Source organism: Puma concolor, chromosome E4 (assembly GCF_028749965.1).
Source record: "Puma concolor isolate L17-30 chromosome E4, mPumCon1.1.hap2, whole genome shotgun sequence".
NCBI lineage: Eukaryota > Metazoa > Chordata > Mammalia > Carnivora > Felidae > Puma > Puma concolor.
In genome coordinates this window covers 69,963,114-69,986,527 of record NC_141683.1, presented here as the reverse complement: position 1 = coordinate 69,986,527, position 23,414 = coordinate 69,963,114, and the positions used below count along the sequence as shown (strand labels likewise).

The 23,414-nt window shown below is 64.1% G+C and overlaps 1 protein-coding gene and 2 long non-coding RNA genes across 6 annotated transcripts in view; 2 read left to right on the top strand and 1 right to left on the bottom strand.

Annotated features, from left to right (window-relative positions):
• The first annotated feature begins 2,232 nt into the window (after positions 1-2,232).
• Positions 2,233-5,660, top strand: LOC147572795 (uncharacterized). Its single transcript, XR_015245829.1, has 4 exons — positions 2,233-2,410; positions 2,611-2,716; positions 3,543-3,640; positions 4,931-5,660. It is a non-coding gene; the product is annotated as an uncharacterized LOC147572795 (long non-coding RNA).
• A 1,149-nt stretch (positions 5,661-6,809) lies between these two features.
• LOC147572794 (uncharacterized) lies at positions 6,810-11,421 on the top strand. The gene is made up of 2 exons (XR_015246077.1): positions 6,810-10,297; positions 10,581-11,421. It is a non-coding gene; the product is annotated as an uncharacterized LOC147572794 (long non-coding RNA).
• SUSD4 (sushi domain containing 4) overlaps positions 10,389-23,414 on the bottom strand; it is a 92,261-nt gene continuing 79,235 nt past the window's right edge. For 2 of the 4 annotated variants that reach the window (XM_086693972.1, XM_086693974.1), the window contains 5 exons: positions 16,632-16,823; positions 15,569-15,713; positions 14,571-14,600; positions 11,972-12,348; positions 10,389-11,227 (listed from right to left, as the gene is read on the bottom strand). In XM_086693972.1, the coding sequence (XP_086550098.1) occupies positions 11,199-11,227; positions 11,972-12,348; positions 14,571-14,600; positions 15,569-15,713; positions 16,632-16,823 (773 nt within the window). In that variant the 3' untranslated portion in view covers positions 10,389-11,198. The remainder of the gene's footprint in view (positions 11,228-11,971; positions 12,349-14,570; positions 14,601-15,568; positions 15,714-16,631; positions 16,824-23,414) is intronic. The other 2 variants (XM_086693973.1, XM_086693975.1) reach the window with 1 other exon arrangement.

Sequence of the window (23,414 nt, the reverse complement as noted above, 5' to 3'; positions counted from 1 at the left end):
ATTTAGCCAGGTAGGTGTGCACACACATGGTTCCCATTCGCAACACAACAAAACCACACGGGGTCTCCGGCCACGTTTGACAAGAAAGATGTGCTGCACGGGCTCCTGCGGGTCCCACGGCGGCTCACGGCCTACTCACTACTACTCACGTAGCGGGTGGGTTCTGCTCGTGCAGCCCCCTGAGGTCGCAGCCGGCGGCCGGGAGAGGGGGGAGGCCACCATGTGACTGTGAAAACCGTCCAGCTGAGCCCGGCCGACCCCCAGAACTGCCAGAGGGGACAGTGAAGATGCCGTCAGTGTTCGGAGCCGCGGAGCTCAGGGCTGATCATAGTTGGGGCCTCGGCTCCGGCCGCTGAGCGCTCCGGCCAAGCCCTGAAATTCTGTCCGCGCCATCTCCCGGGGCACGGGGGGCCCACAACCGCCTCTGTGCCCAGCTCGGGGGTGGGGGGCCCGGCTGGGGGTGGCCCCCATCCTCCTTCCTGACAAGGCAGAGGGGCTCTGGTCCCGATGGTTCCCTCAACTCTGGGGACGCCTGGAAGAGGACGCTTGGGGACAAGGTCTGATGAACAGACTCTGACAGAGTGGCGACAGAGCTGAGGTGGTGAGGGCGGGGGGGTCGGCGAGGAGAGGGCTGCTCTCCAGGGGCCCCACCAGGACGGGGGTTTGAACACTGTGAGCATCAGCACATCCCCGCGATTCAACACCCAGTCAGTAACTAGAGGTGAGGGGGAGCGTTGCAGATTTTTCTTTTGAGGTAAATGTACTTACAATGAAATCGAGTTTTGCAAAAGGAAACAGCGGTGTAAGCCGAACCCCGTGAAGCGGGAGGACGTTGCCACCAGCCCGGAACTTTCCTGCTGCCTGTCCTCGGTCGAACCTACCACCCCCACCCCCGGAGGAACCCCTGTCCGGCTTCTCCACCGAAGGTTAGTTTCCTCCGTCCCGGAACTTCTAAGTGGAGTCGTGCATTTAAGGCTCCTTCCCCCGAGCACGTTTTCAAGATTCGTGCATGTGGAATGAATGATGTTGTAGGAGTAGTTTCTTCCTTTTCAGGGCTGAGGAGCCCCCACTGTGTGGACGTCCCGCCTTCCTCTCGACAGGCGGCCGGACCACTTCCCAAATTTGGCTCCTGGGGACGACAGTGTGTATGTGGCCCGCTGAAGGTCGCACTGCGGCGAGGGCAGGGCCACGACCTGAACTCAGCGTGTCGGTCTGATGCCAGAGGTCTTGGCCTCTCTGGCCGGGGGCTTCCGTGGCGCGTGCTCTGTGTGCTCTGGGCGCGTGCGCATCAGGGGTGGGGGGGGGTCTGCACTGGGGCTCTGAGCCCTGATTGCTGTAGACCAGCGGGGTGACCTTGGGCACACAGCTGACCCTGCGTCAGCCTCCACTCCTGGGACCCGCCTGCTCCTCCGGCCGCTGCTGAGGCCGGTACTGTCGGCACCTGCTTCACCGCGTCCCCCGTCTCCGGTAGGGTGCTCACATGACCTCCACGAGCGAGGGCATCAGCCCTGGGGCCACACTGGACCCGCGGCGACAGAGGCCAACACGGGGGGTGGGGGGTGGGGGGGAACTCCCAGGCAGTGGGACTGAGCTCCCGGCGCTCCAGTGGTGACATCTCCAGAACAAACCCACGTGTCACCTCTGCTCAGTCTCTCTTCTGCTTCGTTCTTCCCAAGCCGCCGTTCCGGCGTCCTGGCGTCACCTGCCTGCACCGACCGCCGGCAAACAAGCCTTGTTTCGGGCCGAGGAGGCACGTGCTGCGCACAGACTGGCAGGGACGGCAAACGGAGAGCCAGTGCCGGGCTGGCGCTCGCGAGCTGGCATCTGTGAGCCCGGGTCAGTCGCTGTGCGGCCAGAAAGCGCCAGACACAACAGGGGGCAGATGACGGGCCGGCACGACCCACAAGGCTTCAGGGCATTCGTGGCCCTGCAGTCCCACGGGGCCGTCAGGCTCAGGCGGTGTGATTCCTGCCCTGCCATGGAAACCAGTGTGCCCGTTCCTCGCGGAATTAAAACCACAGTCAGATGACACAGCGTCCCTTCGGGCGTCCCCTCGGGGGCACTGCCCGCACCCTGCCCAGTCCCGCCTCGGGGGCGATGCCCGCACCCCCACCACCCAGTCCACCTCGGGCGTCCCCTCGGGGGCGATGCCCGCCCCCCCCCCACCGCCCCCACAGCAGCCGCGTCCGTTGACGGATGATGGATAAACACAGTGTGGTGCAAACAGGCGACAGGGGATTACGTGGCTTACAGAGGGATTTCTGCCACTCGCTGCCACGCTGACGAACGCGAAGGACGCCACGGGCAGCGTCAGGCAGCTTCCCGGGAGAGAGCACGTCTTCCGTCTCTGTCTGGGGTCTACCAGGCCCTGGGAGCGGGAACGCCACCCTCCGAGCTCCTGAGAAAGCCGGTGAGGAGGGGGCCTGCCGGGTGCCCCCGGCCCGACACCCGCTGTCAGGGGACGACCAGAGACGCTCAGCTGTTTGGGTCCGAGTCACGCGGGCGCTGGGGTCCTTGGATCCCAGCGTGCAGGCTTCCCACTCTGGGGTGGGGACATGGCCCCTTCTGGGGGAGACAGGCTGACCTTGGGCATGTCTGACTTGCTGACAGAAACCAGAGTCGGTCCCCAAACACTGTCCGCGGCGGTGCAGACGGACGCAGGCCACAAGCAGCAGTTCCCAGAAGCAGGAGCTCAGACAGCGTCCACCGTCGCCAGGTGGGAGACCCAGGGCTGGTACCAGGGCACAGCTGGGACGGAGGCAGAACTGCCAGTCCAGGGTCCGGAGCGCGGGGCCGGGAGGGCGCGGAGCTGGGAGAGGTCTCTGCAGGGGAGGGGGCTCGGCCACAGAGGACAGGAAGACCTCTGGTGACGTTTAAAGACGGGAGTCAGCCCGGTGGAGGGGGAGGGGCACGCGCGATGCCCTTGGGCCCAGGAGGGGGTTCGAGGACCCAAGACAGGAGGGTCTGGGAGCTGCGGGGTGAGAGGAGGGGCCAGAGCTGGGTCTGGCGGGGAGGGCCCCATTGGCGTGTGGAGGAGACTGGCCGTGTCCCGATCCACAGGTGCCCGAGCCCCGAGGGTGTGAGGCTGGGAACCGGGGGTGGGGGTGGGGGTGGGGGGGTGGCCGTTCCTGCCACCGGCCAGGAGCTTTGGCTCCTTGGAGGACGCCGACACATGTCTGACTCGGCAGCCGGGACGCCTGGGGGTGTCTCTGCTGGGCACCCGTCCAGCCTCACTGGCTTCCAGCGCTGGCTCCCCCCACCCCCCTCCTCCACCCAGCCGGCCCGGGGGGCGGAGCCTGTTGGACTGTGTTCCGGGGCCTCCCCGGGGCCCAGAGCCAGACGGAGCCTCAGCCCCTGTAATTCGGATTCTGGGGGGGTTCCTACCGGCCCGCACCTGACGAGCAGGCCTGCCTGGGGCAGCGTCCCTGTGACCCCACGTCTTCCCGGGCTTTGGGCTCGGACTAAAGGCTGGCGGTGTCAGGACGTCAGCTCACTGTGCCGGCCCCTCCTCCCCCTGTGGGCAGCAAATGGCTCTTTTACAGGAACTGCGGAGAATGCATGGAAGGCGGCACGAAGCGCTAAACATCTGGAGACCGCCGTCCACACGCCATTTAAAATCGTCTGTGTCCCCAACAGGCAGGTGCTCCCCACCGGGGGATTTGGCTTGGATCTGGGGCATCGGGGGGAGCCCGGGGGGCACGAGAGCCCACAGCCGGGAGGCTGGGCCCCGGGTCCCCCTCGTGCAGCAGGGCAGGCGCTGGCCTGAAGATGGGGACATCCGTGAGGGGCGCTAAGAGGACGGGGTCAGCCAAGGGGCAGGAGGGGCTGGTCCAGGAAGGGTTCTGGGGTGCAAGGCTCCCGACGCCTCCCAACCAGAGGACGTGGGGTACTGTGCCGAGGGCATTCCTTCCTGAGGCAGGAGCCCAGGGGCCCGTGCCATCGAGGGGCCGGCAAGGACCTAGACGGGGACCCACGAGTCCCCAGAAGATGGCCTTTGTCCCGGGAGATGGGATTCCTTGGGGGGGGGGAGGGGTTTTTTTTGTTTGCATCTTAGAAGGAGCTCCCTACAGGGTTGGAAGTAGGACAAAGGGACGCTGGGCAAGAGGCGGTCCTTCTGATCTGGACCCACCCGAGGACCCAGAGGGGGGCAGCTGGGTGCAGGCCTCCTGGGGGTAAGTGGCCGAGGAGGGACAGAACCTGGGTGTTCTCACTCCCACCCAGATGGCGGGGCTGTGAAGGGCCAGCACGGGGCCGGGAAGCTCCTCGCAGGGCAGAGCCGCCAGCACAGGGCGGGGTAACCGCCGAGCCCTCACAGACGCGGCCTCGGCGCCCCACACGCGGGGACGCCCCCGGCGCTGCGTCTGTGGCCTCGTCCCGGCAGCGCCAGCCCCCCAACTCTCTGAGTGCACCCCCCCGCCCCGCCCGGCACCGGGATATAAATTCAGGTTTTCTTGTTTCAAACCCCGTGCCTTCTTCACTTGACCACACGGCTTCTCTGGGGCTCACAAGACCCCCTGGGATCCGCTCCGGATCTCGAGCTCACACCTGTCTGGGCTGTAATCCCAGTCGGAGGGCAGCATCGCGGGCTTCGCCCCATTCTTTCTAACCTCTCGCCAAATCTGGTGCCTCCCCGCTCACCGCCTGGGCCTCGAGCCACGTTATAGCCGAGCCTGTGGCCGTGTCACCGAAGAAATACAGAGATTCTCACATCACGTTACAGCGTTTACAGAAATCTCAGAATATTGTTCACACAGCCCTGCCGCTTCGCGTTATGGTCGCGAAGACACCTGCCCTTATGCCTCGTTATTTAGCTGCTGACCCAGAGAAACACGCAGCTGTTATACGTTAGTTCTAAAAATGTTTCGATGATTGTGCTCCCACACAATTCACCGGCTTAGTTTACGTTATGCATTTAAATATTCCCAGGGAGGCTCCCCGCTCCTCAGATGACGGCAGGCGTCCGGGCGCGGACGGCCCCGATGCCCACAGCAGGAGTGGCGAGTCGGAGCTTGCCTGGGTCAGCTTGATGAGCCCCGTGGCGTCACGGAACGTCTCCAAACCAGGGTTTCTCGCCTGGGCACTGCTGGCATTTGGGGCGACTCCGTGCGAGGGCCCCATCCCGTGCATGTAGGGTGTCGGCGGCATCCCTGGCCTCCCCCCGCCTTGGATTCGAGTGGTGCCCCCGCCCCACAGCGGTGACACCCCAGGAGGTCTCCGGACGCTGCCAAACATCCCCTGGGGTGCAAGACTCCCGGCTGAGGCCACCTGCTAGGTGCCCCGTGTGACCCCCGAGTGCTCCTTGAGGGCTCCCCACAGTGACGCCTCTGCTCCGAGCTCTCAAGCAGTGAGACTGTTTGCAAAATCCTGTCTTCCTGTTAGTAAGTTCAGGGTCGAGAGGGGCTGGCGGCCTTCACCGTGGTGAGTACAGGTGCAGAACAGGCAGGGGCCGGGACCGAGGGGAACCCGAAAGGCCAGGATGCTGGACCCCGCAGGGCAGGTGCTGTGGCTTCACCAACCTCAGAGGATCTCTAGTTTCTGTAAAAGCCGGAGGGCGGGTGTCAGGGCCACACTGCTGTCCCGGGTGTTTGGTTCAGGGGGGACAGGAGACCAAGGGAGAACAGGAGACCGGGGGTGGACAGGAGACCAGAGTGGACAGGAGACCGGGGGGACAGGAGACCGGGGGGGACAGGAGATGGGGGGAACAGGAGACTGGGGGGGACAGGAGACCGGGGGGAACAGGAGACCGGGGGGACAGGAGACTGGGGGGACAGGAGACAGAACAGGAGACTGAGGGTAACAGGAGACCGGGGGGACAGGAGACCGGGGGGACCTGAGACAGGGAGGACAGGAGACCGGGGGGAACAGGAGACCGGGAGGACAGGAGATGGGGGGGGACAGGAGACTGGGGGGGACAGGAGACCAGGGGAGACAGGAGACAGGGGGAACAGGAGACCGGGGAGGGACAGGAGACCAGGGGGGAGCAGGATACTGAAGGGGACAGGAGACCAGGAGGGACAGGAGACTGGGGGGGGATAGGAGACCGGGGGGACAGGAGACCGGGGGGAGCAGGATACCAAGGGGGACAGGAGACCAGGAGGGACAGGATACCAGAGGGGAGCAGGAAACCAGGAGAAAGGGTGCATTTCTCAGCTCGTTGGGAGCACGGAGGAGGAAGGATGCTTGACCAAGTGCAGCCACCACGTTGGAGCATCTACTCCGGGCCAGGCGCTGTGCCGTCGCTGGATTCGGTCCTGACAGGACACTGGGAAGCAGGTGCCATTCACAGCGTCCCCTGACCAGTGAGGGACGTGAGGCTGAATGCCCGTGTTCCTGTTGCCTCCTGTGAGCGACTGGCCCCGGAAAACCTGAAGCTGACATTTCTCCGTGCGGCTAGGGTCCTCGAGGACCGCTGGACGGAGCGCACGGCCAGAATGGAGAAGGGGGTGTGGCCTGTGCACGCGGGGGCGGAGCGCTGCCCCCCCCCCCCCCAGCACCCGAGCACCCGGCTCAGCTACTGAACAGATGGCCTGTGAGCCCTGCGCTCCTAGTGGTGGGAGACACAAACCAGTAAGTTCTTTTTTTTTTTTTTTTTTGAAAAATTTTTTTTTCAACGTTTATTTATTTTTGGGACAGAGAGAGACAGAGCATGAACGGGGGAGGGGCAGAGAGAGAGGGAGACACAGAATCGGAAACAGGCTCCAGGCTCCGAGCCATCAGCCCAGAGCCCAACGCGGGGCTCGAACTCACGGACCGCAAGATCGTGACCTGGCTGAAGTCGGACGCTTAACCGACTGCGCCACCCAGGCGCCCCAAACCAGTAAGTTCTTAAGTCAACGAAGAATAAGTCAGGCCGGACTCACTTCATTCTTTTCTGTGGCTTCGCCCTTTGGGGGGTTTGGGGGAGGGGCGGGGATCTCGGGGTGAACGGGAGGGGCTCAGTGACCACAGAGGACGTCACCATGACGTACTGCGGGAAAACAAGCAGCCTCCCCTCCCGGATCTCGGGGAGGAAGCCAATAGCCCGGAGCTGGCGGAGTTCAGTGACGAGGCCCACGGCTGACACATTCCTGGACGTCCACACCAGGCCGGGCCCAGTCCGTCTACACGGACTCAATACCTCCAGAACCAGGCCTGACGTTCTCCAGACTCTACAGCTGCGGGGACTCTAGCAGAGGACGGGATCCCGTTTGGTGCCGGGAGTCCCCCTGCCGTGGGGAAAGGCAGCTGCTGGTGTGTGCGTGCAGGAGACGACCCCACCGTGCCCGCAGGCGCCCATCTGTCCACCACGCTCGGGACACGGAGTCTGTCAGACCCCAAATGGGATGTTGAGCGAGCCCGTGGGATGTTCCATCCCGGCTGGGTTCGGGTGGCCGGGGAGGCGATCCTGGTCACAGCCTCGCTGGCCTCTCGCGTTCTCCAGCCGCAAGAGCCAAGAAGTGCGTGAAGTCTTTTCAAGTTTCTAGTCGTGCACGCGGGCCGCTCTCCTGTCCCGTGGAAGCACGGACTTTCGTGCTTGCTGCTGAGTGAAAGGCCACATCCCGTGTGACTCCAGCCAGGTGACTGTCCCAGAAGCAAAGCCACGGGACAGTAAAAGGTCAGGGGCAGCCACGGGTTGGAGGGGACGAGGGACGAGCAGGTGAGCACTCTGTGTGATGCCGTCACCTCACCGTACCGTCGTCCACACCCGGGGAATGCGCGTCTCCAACAGTAAGCCCGGCACTCCAGGTAATTATCCGGGAACCCCCGCTTTCCGGAAGCTCACGCTCTGCATTAGCACCAACCTCTTTTTTCATAAAAGCAAAACCCCCTTTGGATCCCCTTCAGTTAGCAGAACGGCGGGAGCAGGTCCTTCGTGAAAGCCAAGCGGCCGAACGCGAACTTTTGGAAAGCAGGGGACACTCTTCGACTGTTGCCACTTCGGCTCAACAGAGTTTCAGATGGGGGAGGGGGGGACCTACAACGCATCAACGTGGGCTCATCCATTGTCACAAGCAAACTCCGGGTGGAAATAACGGGAGGAGGGGTGTGGGGTGTGGGGCTCTGTACTTTCTGCTCCATTCTCCCACAACTCAAGCTGTTCTGAAGAATACAGTCTGTTGAGAAACTAGAAAGGTCCGTGCACACGAGCCTAACCAGGGAGCAGGGCTGCTGTGCGCCTGACACCGAGGCTTCCTCCCAGTGTGGAGACGGTGCCCCGCTGGCCACAGCTGTTAAACATTGCTGTGCTGATGCCGCCCATTCTAAGTCAAGTTTTATGATTTCAAGGCCGCTGTGCCCGGGACCCACCCTCCCCGACAACTGACCGCTCTCTCCAGGGCCCTGTTCTGTCTTCCAGACCAGGCCTCTTCATTGTGGGGTCTCTCCCCTTTATCACCCAGGAACGTACGGGCATTAACTTTTATGCTTTCAATCCGAGACAGGCTATAAAATTAGGGAAGCAGGGCTGCTGTGTAGCTGATCTGGGTCCTTCAGAGTCCCTGGGAGACTCCTGAGGTCGTCCTGCCCTCCGTGAACAGAAGCTTCTGGAACATTCAGAGGACGGGACACGTTCCTCTGCACAGAGAGCTCAGGGAGGGGAGAGGCCAGGGGAATGGACCTCACGCTCCCGCCCATCTGCTGGGGGCGGCCTCCAGCAAGCACCCCCCGGGAAGCAGGGGCCCAAGGCAGGTGGAAGGTGCCCGGAAATCATCCACACGACCCCTCGCACACGCTCGGCCACAGGGGAGAACAGCCACCGTTTGTCAACGCCTACTGGGCGCTGCGTGTGTGTCTGCGTTTGCCATCCTGCCCACCACAGGCCAGCGAGGAAGGCCAAGGGGGCCGGCTCTCATTTCTCCATGAGGAGACGGACGCTCCAGGCGCAACCCCTGGTCCAAACACACAGCCCGCTGGTGGCGGAGGCAGGATCTGAGGCCAGGTGGTGGCCGTGGCAAAGCCGTGCTCTCCCGTGTCACTGCGCGGTCCCTGCAGGGACACCAGGCACCAGGCCCTGGGGCACGGAGAGGGGAGGCACGGGGACAGGAGGTGCATCCGGACCCAGCAGAAGCCTGTGGCCCGAGAGCCTCGAACTCCTCCTGGGCCTGCGGTCTCGTGCGGCTACTGGGACTGGGGCAGGGAGGTGGAGAGGGTTCTGAAGCGCCTCAGGGCACTGGCCTGACTGCCGACCACTGCCCAGGGCAGCACCAGGACCCAGAGGGGCTGCCGGGACCTTCGAACGGACAGAGAACAGGATTGAGACGTGCTGGGGCCATCACGAGCATCCTTTTCTGCCACACAGGCTCACTATAGAAACAATCATGGGGAAGAGCATTTGTGGGTGAGACGCTGACGTGACCAGAAACCAGAGGGACCGAGGGGGCCAGGGGACTCATTTAGACTCTAATGCGGAGAAGCAGCACCTCCTTCCAAGAGGCCGCGATGCTGAGAACACTGCTGCCGCTAACACCTGGGTGTCCGTGGCACCTGCGGTGCGGGACCGGCCTCCCAGGTGCAGGGCTGGAGTGGCACCCCTGCACGTGGCTCACCGGTGAGAGGGCTGCTCTCTACTTCGGGAGGGAGAACGCTTTCCGGGGCCCTTCCCAGCTGTCCTGCAGGAAAGGAGGCACTTAGCCAGAGGTCTCTAACATGCTCTCTGCTTGGGGCCTGGGAGGGAGGACAGGTGCAGGCCTGGGGAACACCTGGGGAGTACCTGGCCTGACCGGGCTCCTGGGATGGCTGCCTGGAGGAGGCGGCCCACGCTGGATCCTCAGCGGCCCCTCAGCCGCCCCTGCCCCCTGCCTCTTGGCAGGCCAGGTGGCATTTAAGCAGAAACCCTGATGAGAATTCAGCTCCTTCCCTGCGGCTCGTGATACAAAGTAGTGCCAAACGAGGTCTAGCAAGTCAACACTGCTCCCCACACGCCCAGAGCTCGCTGTCCCGGGGGCTCTCGGGCCCCTCCCAGCCGCCGCCCTCAGCCCCGACCCTGAGGTCACTGATCCTCCCCTGCCCGCCCGGCCCCACCCCGATATTAAAGTCACACTTCAAACTGTCACTTTGTTTTTAATCTTTACTCAGTCTGCGTCGGGATAAACCAGGATTCGACCAAGCTCCCAGCTCTCTCTGCTCCAACCACGTAGCAATTTTATGGATCAGAGTTTTGTTTCTATGTGTCTAAAGCCCAGAGGAAGAAAGAAATCAAGTCCACAGATGAACATGTATTTGAAGAGACATTTCAGGACTTGGGAGACTTTTTCATCCATCAGTTTCTTAGGAACAGCACCCAACGGGCCCGGGGGAGGCCTGCACAGCAGGTGCACAGGTAGGTGGGTGGCCGCAGGCCCCTGGAGGGAGGGGACAGCCGTCTGGGCTGGGCAGCCCGTCTGCTTTGCAGACAAAATAGAAAGAAAAACTCCAACTTCATTCATACTTTATTTGGAGGAAGAACACGTGTACAGAAAATCTCTGTTTTGGAAAATAAACTGTATGGCTGTTGGGGGTGACGCTATAACGGGTAATGAGGGGGCTCGCGGCTCTTGAGACACATGGTCACGCGAATCCTTAAACCGCTGAATGAAACGTTACCTTGTAACGTTCCCTGCCAGGCCCCGCGTCTGGGCACATCCGGCCATCCCCAAAGTCACCGGACTCACCCGACGCACCGTCTGCGCGCCAGTCCGTGGACAGAAGCTCATCACGCTTCACCAAAGGACGGCCGCTTCTGGACAGGCTTCCACAAAGCAGAGTCCGCCCTCGTCTTTTCCTTCCTCCCTCGCTGGGACTGCTGCGCCCGCTCTGAGTACCGAGTCGGGTCAAGGAGGCTGCCCCAACCCCCCGGGAGCCTTCCCCAGGGGCCTCCCGCGGGAAGCACAGCCCCCAGACGGAGCCTGCGTCGAGCACGGCAGACCTCGGGGCGAATCGGTGAGGGACATGCTGACAGAGGAGGCAGGCAGCGCCCACAGCACAAGTCACGGGATTGCTCCGCAGCAGGGACACACTGGACACCTTCTCCAGGACCGCCCGGGCCCCCTGCTACCCTCCACTGTCGTGAAAACCGCCGCCAGCCTACCAGCCGCAGAGTCGAGTCCGCGATGGATGATGTGAGTCACGGCCCCCAAAGCTGGAACCCCCCAGCGCCCCGGAGCTCTGTCCCCCTGAGGCCTCACCCCAGGGCGCACAGTTCACATCCCCGAGGGGCAGGAAGATGGTCGGACCTCTGCTGCTCAGGCATCTTCTTCCATCAGAGGGATCTCTGTAAAAGGAGAGCCCGTTACCAGCTTAGCTGCAGGGATGTGGGAACAAAAACTCTGTTAAAGTATCTGTAATTCCCGGTGTCAGAAGAAAACGCCAAGTTCCACGTAAACTGACCACATAAAGCACTCATTACAGCGTCTTTGCTGGAAAATCTCACACCAGTTCACGCAAAATAAAGTGCTGAGACCTTAACCCCGTGTCCTAGCGGTCAGACCCGCCAGAGGGCGAGATGCTGTGCAGAGGCAGTGGGCGGGCAGGAAGGAGGCCCGTCTCTGGGCCACCTCGGCCATCACGGCCACCACACGCCCGGACTGGGGCCCTCGCGTGCCCCGCGGTGCTCTGCGTCCCCCGGGAGACCCTGGTTGCCCCCACTTCTCCGGGAGCTACACTGGCCTTTCCTTGTGCTGGGCGCGCGTGCCCGTTTCTTCGTCCCGGCGAGAGGCCTGCGTGCACACGGCTTCTCGGGGCCGCCCCACAGGCGCCCTGGTCTCCCGTGTGCGTGCGTGCATGCTGACCCTGGCACCAAGCTCTTCCAAGCCCTGCCTAGTGGACGGAGCGGGCAGAGAGCTCCCTGGCTCGCCCAGACGCCATGAAACCACCGCGGGCTTCCTGCTCCGACGGCTTGGGGCCTCCTGAAACCTGCACCCATCACGTGGGAGAGGACGGCCTCGCTCCAGGCCTCACGCAGGGAGAACAGTGAGCAGCAGGAGAGGCCAGGGGCGGGCGCGGGGCGGACACTCACCGTCGGCGATGTCGATGCCTGGGCTGCTGGACGCCGTCTCCCGCGCCGAGCCGGCCCCCGTGTCCGCGCTGTCGGGGCGGGGGCCCCCCGGGCACGCGGAAGGTGAATACAGACTCTGGAGCGGCTCAGAGGAGCCTGAGACGCCGTCACAGGGCTCTGAGCCCCCTGGGCCCGTGTCCGTGTCCCCTGGGCCGGGGTATGCCGGGGGGCTCTGGTCGTCCACAGGCAAGGGGCAGCCTGGGCCCACGGAGCCCAGGTACCCAGGGCCTGAGGCCCTCAAGCTGCCGCTCACGGCCTCGTCATAGGACGGAAGCATGACGGGAACCCCGTCCACCACCACGAAGTCCGGGTCGCTGCTGGAGCTCCGGGGAGGCCCCCTGTGCCGAGGAGAGGGGCACCGACCGGTCAGAGTGGCGTGCCCCCCAGGACGGAGGCCCCCAGCAACCCCCAGGATGGAGGCCCTCCCACCCTGTGCAGCGGAGGCCCCCCCAAGACCGAGGCCCCCCACCCTGTGCAGCGGAGGCTCCCCAACACTGAGGACCCCCACCCTGTGCAGCGGAGGCCCCCCAAGACCGAGGACCCCCACCCTGTGCAGCGGAGGCCCCCCAAGACCGAGGACCCCCACCCTGTGCAGCGGAGGCCCCCCAAGACCGAGGACCCCCACCCTGTGCAGCGAAGGCCCCCCAAGACCGAGGACCCCCACCCTGTGCAGCGAAGGCCCCCCAAGACCGAGGACCCCCACCCTGTGCAGCGGAGGCCCCCCAAGACCGAGGACCCCCACCCTGTGCAGCGGAGGCCCCCCAAGACCGAGGACCCCCACCCTGTGCAGCGGAGGCCCCCCAAGACCGAGGACCCCCACCCTGTGCAGCGGAGGCCCCCCAAGACCGAGGACCCCCACCCTGTGCAGCGGAGGCCCCCCAAGACCGAGGACCCCCACCCTGTGCAGCGGAGGCCCCCCAAAACCGAGGACCCCCACCCTGTGCAGCGGAGGCCCCCCAAGACCGAGGCCCCCCACCCTGTGCAGTGGAGGCTCCCCAACACTGAGGACCCCCACCCTGTGCAGTGGAGGCCCAAGACTGAGGCCCCCCAAGACCGAGGACCCCCACCCTGTGCAGCGGCGGCCCCCCAGGACTGAGTCCCCCCCGTGCAGCGGAGGCCTCCCCAAGACCGAGGACCCCCACCCTGTGCAGCAGAGGCCCCCCAAAACCGAGAACCCCCCCAAGACCGAGGCCCCCCCAGGACTGAAGGCCCCCCAAGGCTCGTGATGGCAGCGGAGCCCGTGTTGAGCCTCTTCCGGGGCCCCGTCTGGCAGATGGTGGCACTGAGGGCCACGGCCACACTGGGACAGCAGCGTCCCCCTTTGTCTGGGCCCCACTGGCCCCTCAGGCTTCCTCCTCCCCAACCTCCGGCCCTGAGCAGGGGACCATGTGGCCCATCCGGCTGTGCCTCCTCAGGGTCGCTCAGGAAGCCCTCTGAAAATGGAGGAGCTCCACGAGCCAACGGGAAACCAGGGGCCCTCGGTGCACGAGGAAACGTTAGACCCTGCGCTTCTTAGACTCCGTTTTTGTTTCCGCTCCAGCGGGAAAGTCACCGATTCCCATCAAGGTAGAAAAGGGAAAACCCACGTCGCCACCTTAGTCATTACGCGGCCCCTCCACCCCCCACCCAGCAGCCGCCAAGGGTGGCCGCTGTCTCTGCGGGCCTCGCCCCTGTGCGGCCCATCGCCCTGACGGGGGTCTGACCACCACGCTGCGTCTGTCCCCCAGAGGGCCCGAGTGGCTGGTTGACTCGGCTTCCTAGTTCCCCGCTGGGCCCTGGCACTGAGTGACGCAGCCGGAGGATAAATGTCCAGAGGGGAGGACCCAGCCGGCGGGCAGACCTGAGCGCTGACTGCCACGGCCCGGCTCCAAAACCCCGGGAAATGCCACGTGTGGATGCGGGCGCTGGGTGGAGGGGCACAATCCTGGAGACGGAGGGAGGCGGGCAGGGAGGGAAGGCGAGCTGGCCAGGAACGCTCCCCGCTCCCCCCCAGCAAGAGGCTGCGTGTCCCTGCCCCCAGCCTGCGCCCGTCCGTCCTCTGGTCTCACCCACTGACGCCGGGCCGCGGCTCGGCCCCCATGTGCTGCCATCGAGCCCCTCACTCTCTGGTGTTCCCCGCCCCCGCGTGGCCCGAGAAAAGTCCACTGTGGGCTTGTCCCGAGAAAGCTGTCGTCTGTGTGGCTAACCGAGAATACTCGAGGGTAGAAAAACACCACATGAAAGAGTTCGGGGCACATTTTAAAAACTCCTCGTGCAGTGGATGTTCTGGAAGCTTCTCTCCCAAGCAGACGTGGGGAAATGGCCCCAAGCACCCAACGTGCCACAAATCACGTGTGGGTCAGCCCCCCTCTGCAACCTTAAGTCTTCTGTAGATGCTAGGACTGCTCACGATAGATCCCAGTCCCTTGATTAGGAAGTCAGATGTGAGGCCACAGAGCACAGAAGGTGCTGGCATCTCAGCAGGGGCGTGGCTGGGGCGGGTGCATGGCTCAGCGACACGGGGCCAGCCTGGGGGCCTGAGGGCCGACCAAGCAGCTCCACGGCCTCCCTCAGTCCTCACCTGGCCGGGAGCTTGAGAGACTGGACCTTCCTGGAGGCAAGAGGGGGAAGGGATTCATTGCAGGAGCCTCCCCCACCGTCAACCCGCCTTTCCAAGAAGGCGCGCACAACTCTGGGGGCCACACCGGCCCTGCGGTGAAGACAAAGCTTCTTCTGGAAGCACGGGGTCCCACAGGGACTGACACGGGCACACAAGCCTGAGGACACTCGAGATCCCTCCGGGTGAGGTGGCTGGTGTCGGGGAGGCCTGGCCGGTGATCTGGCCTCTGTTTCCTGAAGGTCACAAACTCGTCCCCCGACAACATCAGCGACGCCTCCCTCCGGGAATGGTGGTCAGCCAGCAGTAGGGGTCAAGGGTCACGCCTAGGTTGTCGGAGAGGCTGGGGCACCGTGTTCCCAGCAAGCTCCTCTTCTGGGATGACCGCCGTGAGGGTGGGGGCACCAGTGTGAGCCCGTGTGTGCGCCGGCCAGGGGAGGGCCAGCGGGTCCTTCCCAACCCCCCACGTCCCGTCCAGAGCCCTGTCTGCTTCCGGAGGCTTCCCTGGCACGTTGGTTTGGAACCTCTGCTGGATCTCACACCTTTGCCCGCATCTCCTACTTAGTTCCGCCCAGGGATGATGGGAACGGGCCCCGGGCGCCCTGCACGGCCACAGCCCCGACTCTGTGGGTCCATCTCCACACCCCCCGCGCCCGCCCGGAGCCGTCCGTCCACCAGGGGCGCACGAGGACACGGTGGGGAGGAAGGAGTTGAGCCCTGCCCAGCTCCGTGCTCCGAACGCAGACACCCCCTCCCCGCTCCTGCGCCCGCCCAGAGCCGTCCACCAGGGGCGCACGAGGACAGGGTGGGGGGGGGAGGGGTGGCGGTGGGAAGAGTTGAGCCCTGCCCAGCTCGGTGCTCTGACCCCAGACACCCCCCAACCTGCGCGCCCATCTGCCAGGCCTGACCCAGTGCTCCCACCACCTTCTTTCTCCTGGCTGCTCGAAGGCCACGGCACTGACCTGACAGGGAAATGGGCCTTGAACTTGGTCTGGAACATCCTGGCCAGGATGACCAGCAGCAGCACCAGCAGCACGCTGGTCGCAGTGAACGCCACGACCTTCCACGTGGTCAGGAGGGTCTCGTGAGTGCTGGGCCACGTTTGCTCTGCGGGGAGAGAACAGAGCGGCGCCAGAGGCCGAGCGGGCACGAGTGTGTTTGCTGGATGGATCTGACCTGGGGGGGCTCCGCAGGCAGGCTGGTACTGCCCCAGGTCAGACCCCCCGCACCCCAAAGTCCGTCCCCAGTGTGGCCTCTGTGCGGCTGCCGGCAGGTAGGGAGGGCGGACAGCCTGGTGCGCAGTGAGAAACACACCTGCTTCTCTGGCAGAGAACAGGGGTCACTCTCCCTGGGCACCTGGGGCAGGGGGGTGGGCTGCGACCGTCGGCCGTGCTGGAGAAAGGGATGGGGGGTAAAGGGATGTGTCCTCCGCGGCCTCTCATCCACCTCTGACCGTCAACACGTCTGCCAGGAGGAGAAGGCAGGAGCGGCCCTTCCAGGGGAGTCCCCATCCCTGGGGCCGCCCCCTCCCCGTGTAACGGGTTCCCATCCAAGGGTCACCAGATGTCCCAGGTTAATAAGCGCTTCCCCCACATACAGCGGCCAGGGGACAGGTGCTCTGGCAGGAAACCCCAGGGCGAGTGGGTGGGACCAGATGGGCGAGAGACCGAGATTGTGGTCACTACCCTGGGCTCCTGGGACCGGTGGTGGGTTTGCTAGCATCTTGCTGGTAACTAGGAGGCCCCCAGGTTTGCAAACGGCCTGCGGTTTTCCAAGTGGGCGCAGGTCTTACCTGCAATTACACCCTCGTGTTCTACACGCATCAACTGGAAGAGAAAGGCCGGGCTGGCGCCCAAGGGCCGGGGGCCTCCTCAGAGGGAGGGACGGGGCTGGGGGAGACCCCGTGCGCAGAGGACCGCCCTGCCCCCGGGCGGGGAAGCATCTGGGGCCCCAGCGAGGAGTTTCCGCGTCACGGGTGTCCCTCGCGCCGGAGTAGGGAGGGGGCCGTGACCTCACGCTGCTCACCTGACTTGATGCAGTAAACCTGGTAGGAGGGGAACCACTGCCCGTACTGGCAGGTGACGTACTTGTAGTCGCTGGTGAGGCTGTAGCCGGGGTCGCAGTAGAACTCTACCACGGTCCCGTGGTCGTAGCGCTCACAAGGCCGCGGGTGGCAGACGAAATCACCGTGACTCACGGTGGGAGGCAGCGGACACACTGGGGCAGCGGGTAGAAAAACAGCTTCAGGACTGGCTCGGGGATGGCGCCTGGGGCCCGCAGAGCCCCTGCCGCGCCCCGGGCACGTGTGGGAGCCCCTGCCGCGCCCCGGGCACGTGTGGGAGCCCCTGCCGCGTCCTGGGCCCCACGGGAGCCCCTGCCGCGTCCTGGGCACGTGTGGGAGCCCCTGCCGCGTCCTGGGCCCCACGGGAGCCCCTGCCGCGTCCTGGGCACGTGTGGGAGCCCCTGCCGCGTCCTGGGCCCCACGGGAGCCCCTGCCGCGCCCTGGGCACGTGTGGGAGCCCCTGCCGCGTCCTGGGCCCCACGGGAGCCCCTGCCGCGTCCTGGGCACGTGTGGGAGCCCCTGCCGCGTCCTGGGCCCCACGGGAGCCCCTGCCGCGTCCTGGGCACGTGTGGGAGCCCCTGCTGCGTCCTGGGCACGTGCGGGCCGCAGGGGCGTGAGAACCTCGTCAAAGACACGTTCATCCTAGTGGCAGCGTGGGTCTCTTTATCACACAGTACTGACCGCGAGTGTTATAACGCACCCGACAACCCAGTACCTGCAATGAAGACACTTACAGAGCAACACTCTAGCGACGGGAGCCGCCACCCCAAGCCTGTTTCTGCCCGGGGCAGGCGCCTGGCAGGGGAGCACGGCGGGCACAGGGGGGCCACCGAACGCTGTGACCTCACGCACGCCACACGGCCTCTCCAGGCCCTGCTGTTCTCCCCTGCAAGATGGAAGCCTACCCCACCCACTGTGATTTGGTTTTTCTGACCCTAATACTCTTTGATTTCAGGGGAAGAAAAAAGGCATTTTCAGTTTCCTCTCTGGACAGAACCGCTGGTGCCCCGTAACCCGTCCCTGCACACAGTCCAGGCACAAACTACCAAGGCAGCTCACGGCCACACGTGGGGGAGCCCAGCACCGCAGGTGCAGACCCTGCACGTGCAGGCCACGTGAGAGCAAGAGGGGCCGCTGCGCACAGCGTCTGGAGGCGGGGGGAGGGGGGCAAGAGGCCCTCTAGCTCACCCCTCCAGCCCTGCGAACACCACCGCGGGGTCCTGTGGGCTCCTCGTGGATGGGGATCGGGAGCTCAGAGCTCAGACTCTCCGGCGGCCGCCGGCCCCGGTCTGAGCTCGGGCCCGGCGCCTGGCCAGCCCAGTGACCCCGGCGGGCTGCTTCTCGCCTCTGGGCCTCAGTGTCCTCACCTGTGAAACGGGGGAGTCCGAGGGCTGTTCCGACAGAATGTAGGTGGACAGCCAGGAAGGCCAGGGCCTGAGCGTCTGAAGCCAGAGACCCCAGTGACACTTGGGGATGTGGCGGGGTATGGGCCGGGCCGGTGGGACTCCAGCCTTCCCCAGGCTGAACGATGCTGTGTGCACCAGCGGGACGGCAGAGGCCAGTGGCGGGGGGGGGGGGGGGGGGGTCCGTGTCTGACGGTGACCTCTGCCCACTCAGGCAGCTGCCTGGGTCCCCCTCCACCACCCCAGAGCCCCCTCAGTCCTGCAGTGCAGAAGGCCCTTTCTGTGCTCAGGGGCACACAGGACAGAGAGGCTCCTCTAGCACAGGCTCCGCGTCAGTCCCAGAGCCACAGGGATCTGGAAACTACCGGAACGTTTCCAAGGCCCAGCGAACGAATGCGTCTCAGCAGCACCCCCTCACTTGCCCTGAAGGACAAAGGACCGGTCACACTGTGGCATCGACCCTGTGGCAAACGGCCCCATATTCTGCTGAGAATGTCGAACTGGACGCTGGACAGATCAATCATCTAGGAGGGAATTGGGGGGGCCGTGCGGAACAGAGGGGCAGGGCTCGGATGCCCCCAGATCTGCACGCGACCCCCACTCTGTGCTGATGAGCCGGAGTGCGGGGCTGTTTCCCTTCTGGGGTTTCGCCATCCGAACACTCGGGGACATCGTCCCTAACTTCCGTGCCCTGGGGGACGCTCTCCCTAACTTCCGTGCCCTGGGGGACGTTCTCTCTAACTTCGGGGCCTTGTGGGGGTGGGACCACAGAACACGAAGGTGTGCTACAGCCCCGACTATCCCTGCCACCCCGTGCAGCCAGGACCCCACACGCGCATGTCAAGGCCGCATCTTCTCGATGCCACATGCAAACCACCCACTGCAGAGACTGATCCCGTGGCTGCCGCTGCGGCTGGTGAGACACACGAGCCACGAAGTGGGGACGTTTATCTGCACATCTCGTGGTGTTTCTACTGACTGAGCCTGGCCCACCATCGGCTTTGCTGGGAGGGGACCGCCCACCTCATGTCCTGCTGGCAGCCAGGGTGGGGTGGTCTTTCACTTGCAAGAGACGACGACGGAGACCATAATCATGATCCCGGCAAGCGGCTTTCCAGTAACAACGTGGGAGCCCTCGGGGCTTGGGGGGCGCCCACCCCCAGCCCCTCTCGGAGCCTGGACAGTCCGCGGCCCCCTCCCCTGCACCCCTCCCGGAGGGACAGACAGATCTACACAGACAGATGGCACCCCTCACCGGAGGCCCCACACAGGCAAAACTCCGCTCGTGGTTGTGACTCTGACACCGGCCGCTGCCGCGTCCACACAACACAAAACGAGCCCAGGAAAGCCCGCGGGCGGCGGGAACAGACCCCTGGACACGGGTTTCCTCAACGTCTCCTACAACTCAGAAAATATTAGGTCCACTCGGGGCTTCTGTGGGCCTTGGGGTCCCGAGTGTGTGCTGGGACTCAGTCAGGCCCGGCCCGTAATCCCTGTCCCCTTGTCACTGCCCCATGTCCTGTCACTGCTCTGTCCCCTGTATCACTTTGTCCCATGTCACCACTCTGTGTCCTGTGTCACCGCTCTGTGCCCTGTGTCAACACTCTGTCCCCTTGTCACCGCTCTGTCTCCTTGTCACCGCCCTGTGCCCTGCATCACTGATCTGTCCCCTTGTCATCGCTCCATCCTGTGTCAGCGCTCTGTGCCCTGCTGTATGACACAGGGTCACGGCTCCTTCCTGCTTAGCAGTAAGATCTCTACCAACCAAACGTCTGCAAGGCACACTATTCACGAGAGCTCGTCTCCTGTGGGCCGAGGAGGGGGAGTGGGAGACGGGTGAAAAGACACAGGAGCCCCACCTGCTCTTGCTTCTCCTCTGTCCCCCTCCCCTCCCACGGCCTGCGGCTCCCCTCCCACGGCCCCTGGCTCCTCTCCCACAGCCCGCGGCACTGCTCGTGATGAGTGTCCACAGTCAGAGTGAAGGAACCTTGCAAACCTTCACAAGGAGCTGGAGGGCCCGTCTCCCTCCCAGGGGAAACCCTCAAGCGTTTCTGGTCCCGTGGAAGAGGAAGTTCAGGCGTGATCGTAGTTTTATCGAAGCTTCTCCACCACGTCGACACTGACACCTTGCATGCATTTTAGGGGCCTCAGTGAAGGGGGCCCGGGCCAGCCGGTGCCGCTCTGGGAAACACAGAAACGCAGAGGCTACATTCCCAATCCGCTTAAAGCAACGCCTCTGCCCCTTCCCACCATGCACCTCCTGCCACACACTTCCCGCGTGTGCAGCTCCCAGGGCAACAGGGTGCCAGATACAAATGCAGGGTTCGGTGTGGACATGGCGTGTGGCCCGGGGCCGACATCTGCCACAGAGACACAGCTGTGCCCGCGCTGGGGGGGAGAGGCCGGAATTCAACTCCAGCAGCACAGCTGCTCCAAGCTGAGCTGTGACAACGGCCCCCTGCCGAGCGAGGCGGAGGATGAAAACACACACAGACCCTACTTTTCCGGGTGGAAAAACCCCAAAAGGTTGCCAAGGGGCTGGTGCAGGGGGGCCCCTCCGTATGGGACACGGGGTGGCTGCTGTCCAGTGTTGGACAGACGGGGGCCTCGAGGGGCCCGGACACACACCCTTCGGTCACGTCAGGGAAGAAGCCAGGAGAAATCAGGCCCCTTGCTGGGTCTCACACAGCCGCTCCGCGGGCTCTCACCTGCCCGAGAGACCTCTCCAGCCTCTGCCCGGGCCCACCAGCAGCATCGCCCAGGGTCTGGAAAAACCCCAAGTTCCCTGCGCTTCCAACGCCCCTAGAATCACCCCTTGGGTCTCCCCTTCCCTCACCTGCAGTCCTGGCCCAGGACCGGCCCCTTCCAGGCAGCTGGCAGGTGCCTGGGGGCCTGGAGGCAGGTGGTCTGTCTGGGCCGAGCTCGGGGAAGCCTCCCTCACTGCAGGGTGGCCACGAGCCGCGGGCTAAAGGGCCCGAATCGGGTACGGGTGCTGCTCTGTTGGGTCTTCCAGGGCGCGGGGCGCTCTCAACCACAGTGTGGGGGGAGGAAAGCATTTGCCAGGGCCCGGGGTCCCCCAGATTCCTCACGGTCCACCCTGGGCCCTGGCGAGAAGCATCCTCCCACTGACCCCGCCTCGTGGGGGGTGAGCCCACAGCGGACTTTCTCCGTTCCTCCTCCAGGGAGGAGCCCCCTGGACGCGGAGGTTGTCCTGCTCTGTGGGGTCTGCGACGCTCACATGCCTGATGGACCCTGGCTCGGCAATCCTGGCTGGCTTCTTGTGGGAGGCAGACCACACCAGCCTCTCCATAGACGGGGCTTCCCTACAACAGAGTTGACCCGCCTCCCTCGGTCGTGACGGGGCCGCGGAGCCTCACCCCGCACACCTGAGTCTGGGCTCCTAACTCTCCAGCCTCTGAGCATCTCGTGGGGACCCACGGCTGCTCCTGTGCAGGCTGCTCACTACGTGGCGGGGGGGGGGGGCGGGGGGCGGCCGGCCGGGCCCCAGGGTCGGGCAGCAAATGCTGCTTGTGTTTGGGGTGCTAGAAGTGGACGCACAGGCTGTCTCCTGCCGGCGTGTGGGACACTGTCATTTGCCAACGGGCAGGCACATCTCAGACGGCCTCTCCCCTGTCCTTCCGTGCGCCTAGGCCCCTTGCCCACCGTCTGGGCTCAGGGAGGCCCAGCTCGTCCTACTGCCCGAAGCAAAATGAAGCTGGAAAGAAAGCCTGATGCATATTAAGTGGCAAAAGTGATTTCTCACCTGTCTTCTTCCTGTTTTGCGTGCTCAGCACATGGCGCCCGCTCTGGCACAGAGACATGGGACTGATTACCCCGGACAGGCCACATCTCAGGCCTTCTGGAAGGGCCTTCCCACCTCTCGTCTTATGTACTGACTGTGTTCTTTCACCCTCTTTTTAGAGAGAGAAAGAGCGAGCAGAGCAGGGACAGAGAGAGAGAGAGAGAGAGAGAGAGGGAGAGAGAGGGAGGGAGAGGGGGAGAGACAGGCTCACACAGCAAGGAGCCGGACGTGGGGCTCAATCCCATGAACCGTGAGATCATGAGCTGAGCTGAAATCAAGAGTCGGACGCTCAACCGACCGAGCTCCCCAGGCGCCCCATCTTTCATCCATTTCTTAATTCATTTAACAGACGTGTTTTGAATCGGCGCTGGAACCCGGCACTACGCTGGTCCCCGTCCTCCGGGCTGACTAAAGACGAGGACAAGTAAGTAGACGATGAATATTCACGTGGCTGGTAAGCCCTGTCCGCAGTCCACAGAAGGAAGCATCAGTGCCACCCTCGCACGCACACACGCACTCACACACACTCACACATGAGGTGGGTGAAGTGCCAGGCACCCCGCCTCCCGAGGGGCGGAAGGTGCTGGAAACTCTGGGCACAGATGTTGTTTTATAAACAGTAAGATGTGTGCTGGCCCCTGTGGGGGATTCAGGAATGGGGGTGGGGGGAGGCTTAAAACATGCAGGCCAGGCCAGCTGGCTTCCCCCCACGGGACGGACCAGAGAACAGCCGCTGTGCACCCCACGATGGAGACACAGAAGACCCCCAGAGAGCAGGTGAGGTCATGGGCCGTGGGCTAGGACCATGGAAGAGGCAGGCTCCAGCGGGACGGTGTTAACCGGCTCAGTGCCGGTGGGGAGCCAGGGACAAGAAAGGAACAGGACAGGCTGGGTGTGGCCCGACCCCATCAGGGGGGCAGGTCCACGTGGTCCCAGCCCCTGGTGTGGGTGACGCAGGGACCCTGTGATGGCGACACTTACGGGTCACCTTGACTGGGCTGCGGGCGCCCAGACCGCTGGTTAACCATCACTTCTGGCCTGTCCGTGAGGGTGTCTCTTGTCCAGCATTTGAGTCACAGACGGGGCAGATGGCACTTCCCCCTGTGGTGGGCACCATCCAGTCTGCTGAGGACCCGACACAACAGAAATGCAGAGGAGGGGCGAGACTCTCGCTTTGCACAAGCTGGGACTCGCCTCTCCTACCTCCTGGGACCCCAGCACTGGTGCTCGGCCCTCCTGACTCGGGCTGAGTCACACTGCTGGCTCTCCCGGACCTCCAGCTCAGAGACGGCACGCTGCACATCCCGGGGCCTTGCAGCCTCCATGAGCACGCACGCGCACACACACAGGGTACCTGTATGTACACTGTGATTATGTACACACAGAGTATATGCCCTGTGATTATGTGCATATAGTATACACACACGCACTGTGATTACATGTGTATACAGCACATGTAAACTGTGATGAAATATGTATATAGAGAATATTATATGCACTGTGATTGTGTGTATATGTATATATATAGTATGTATTTACAC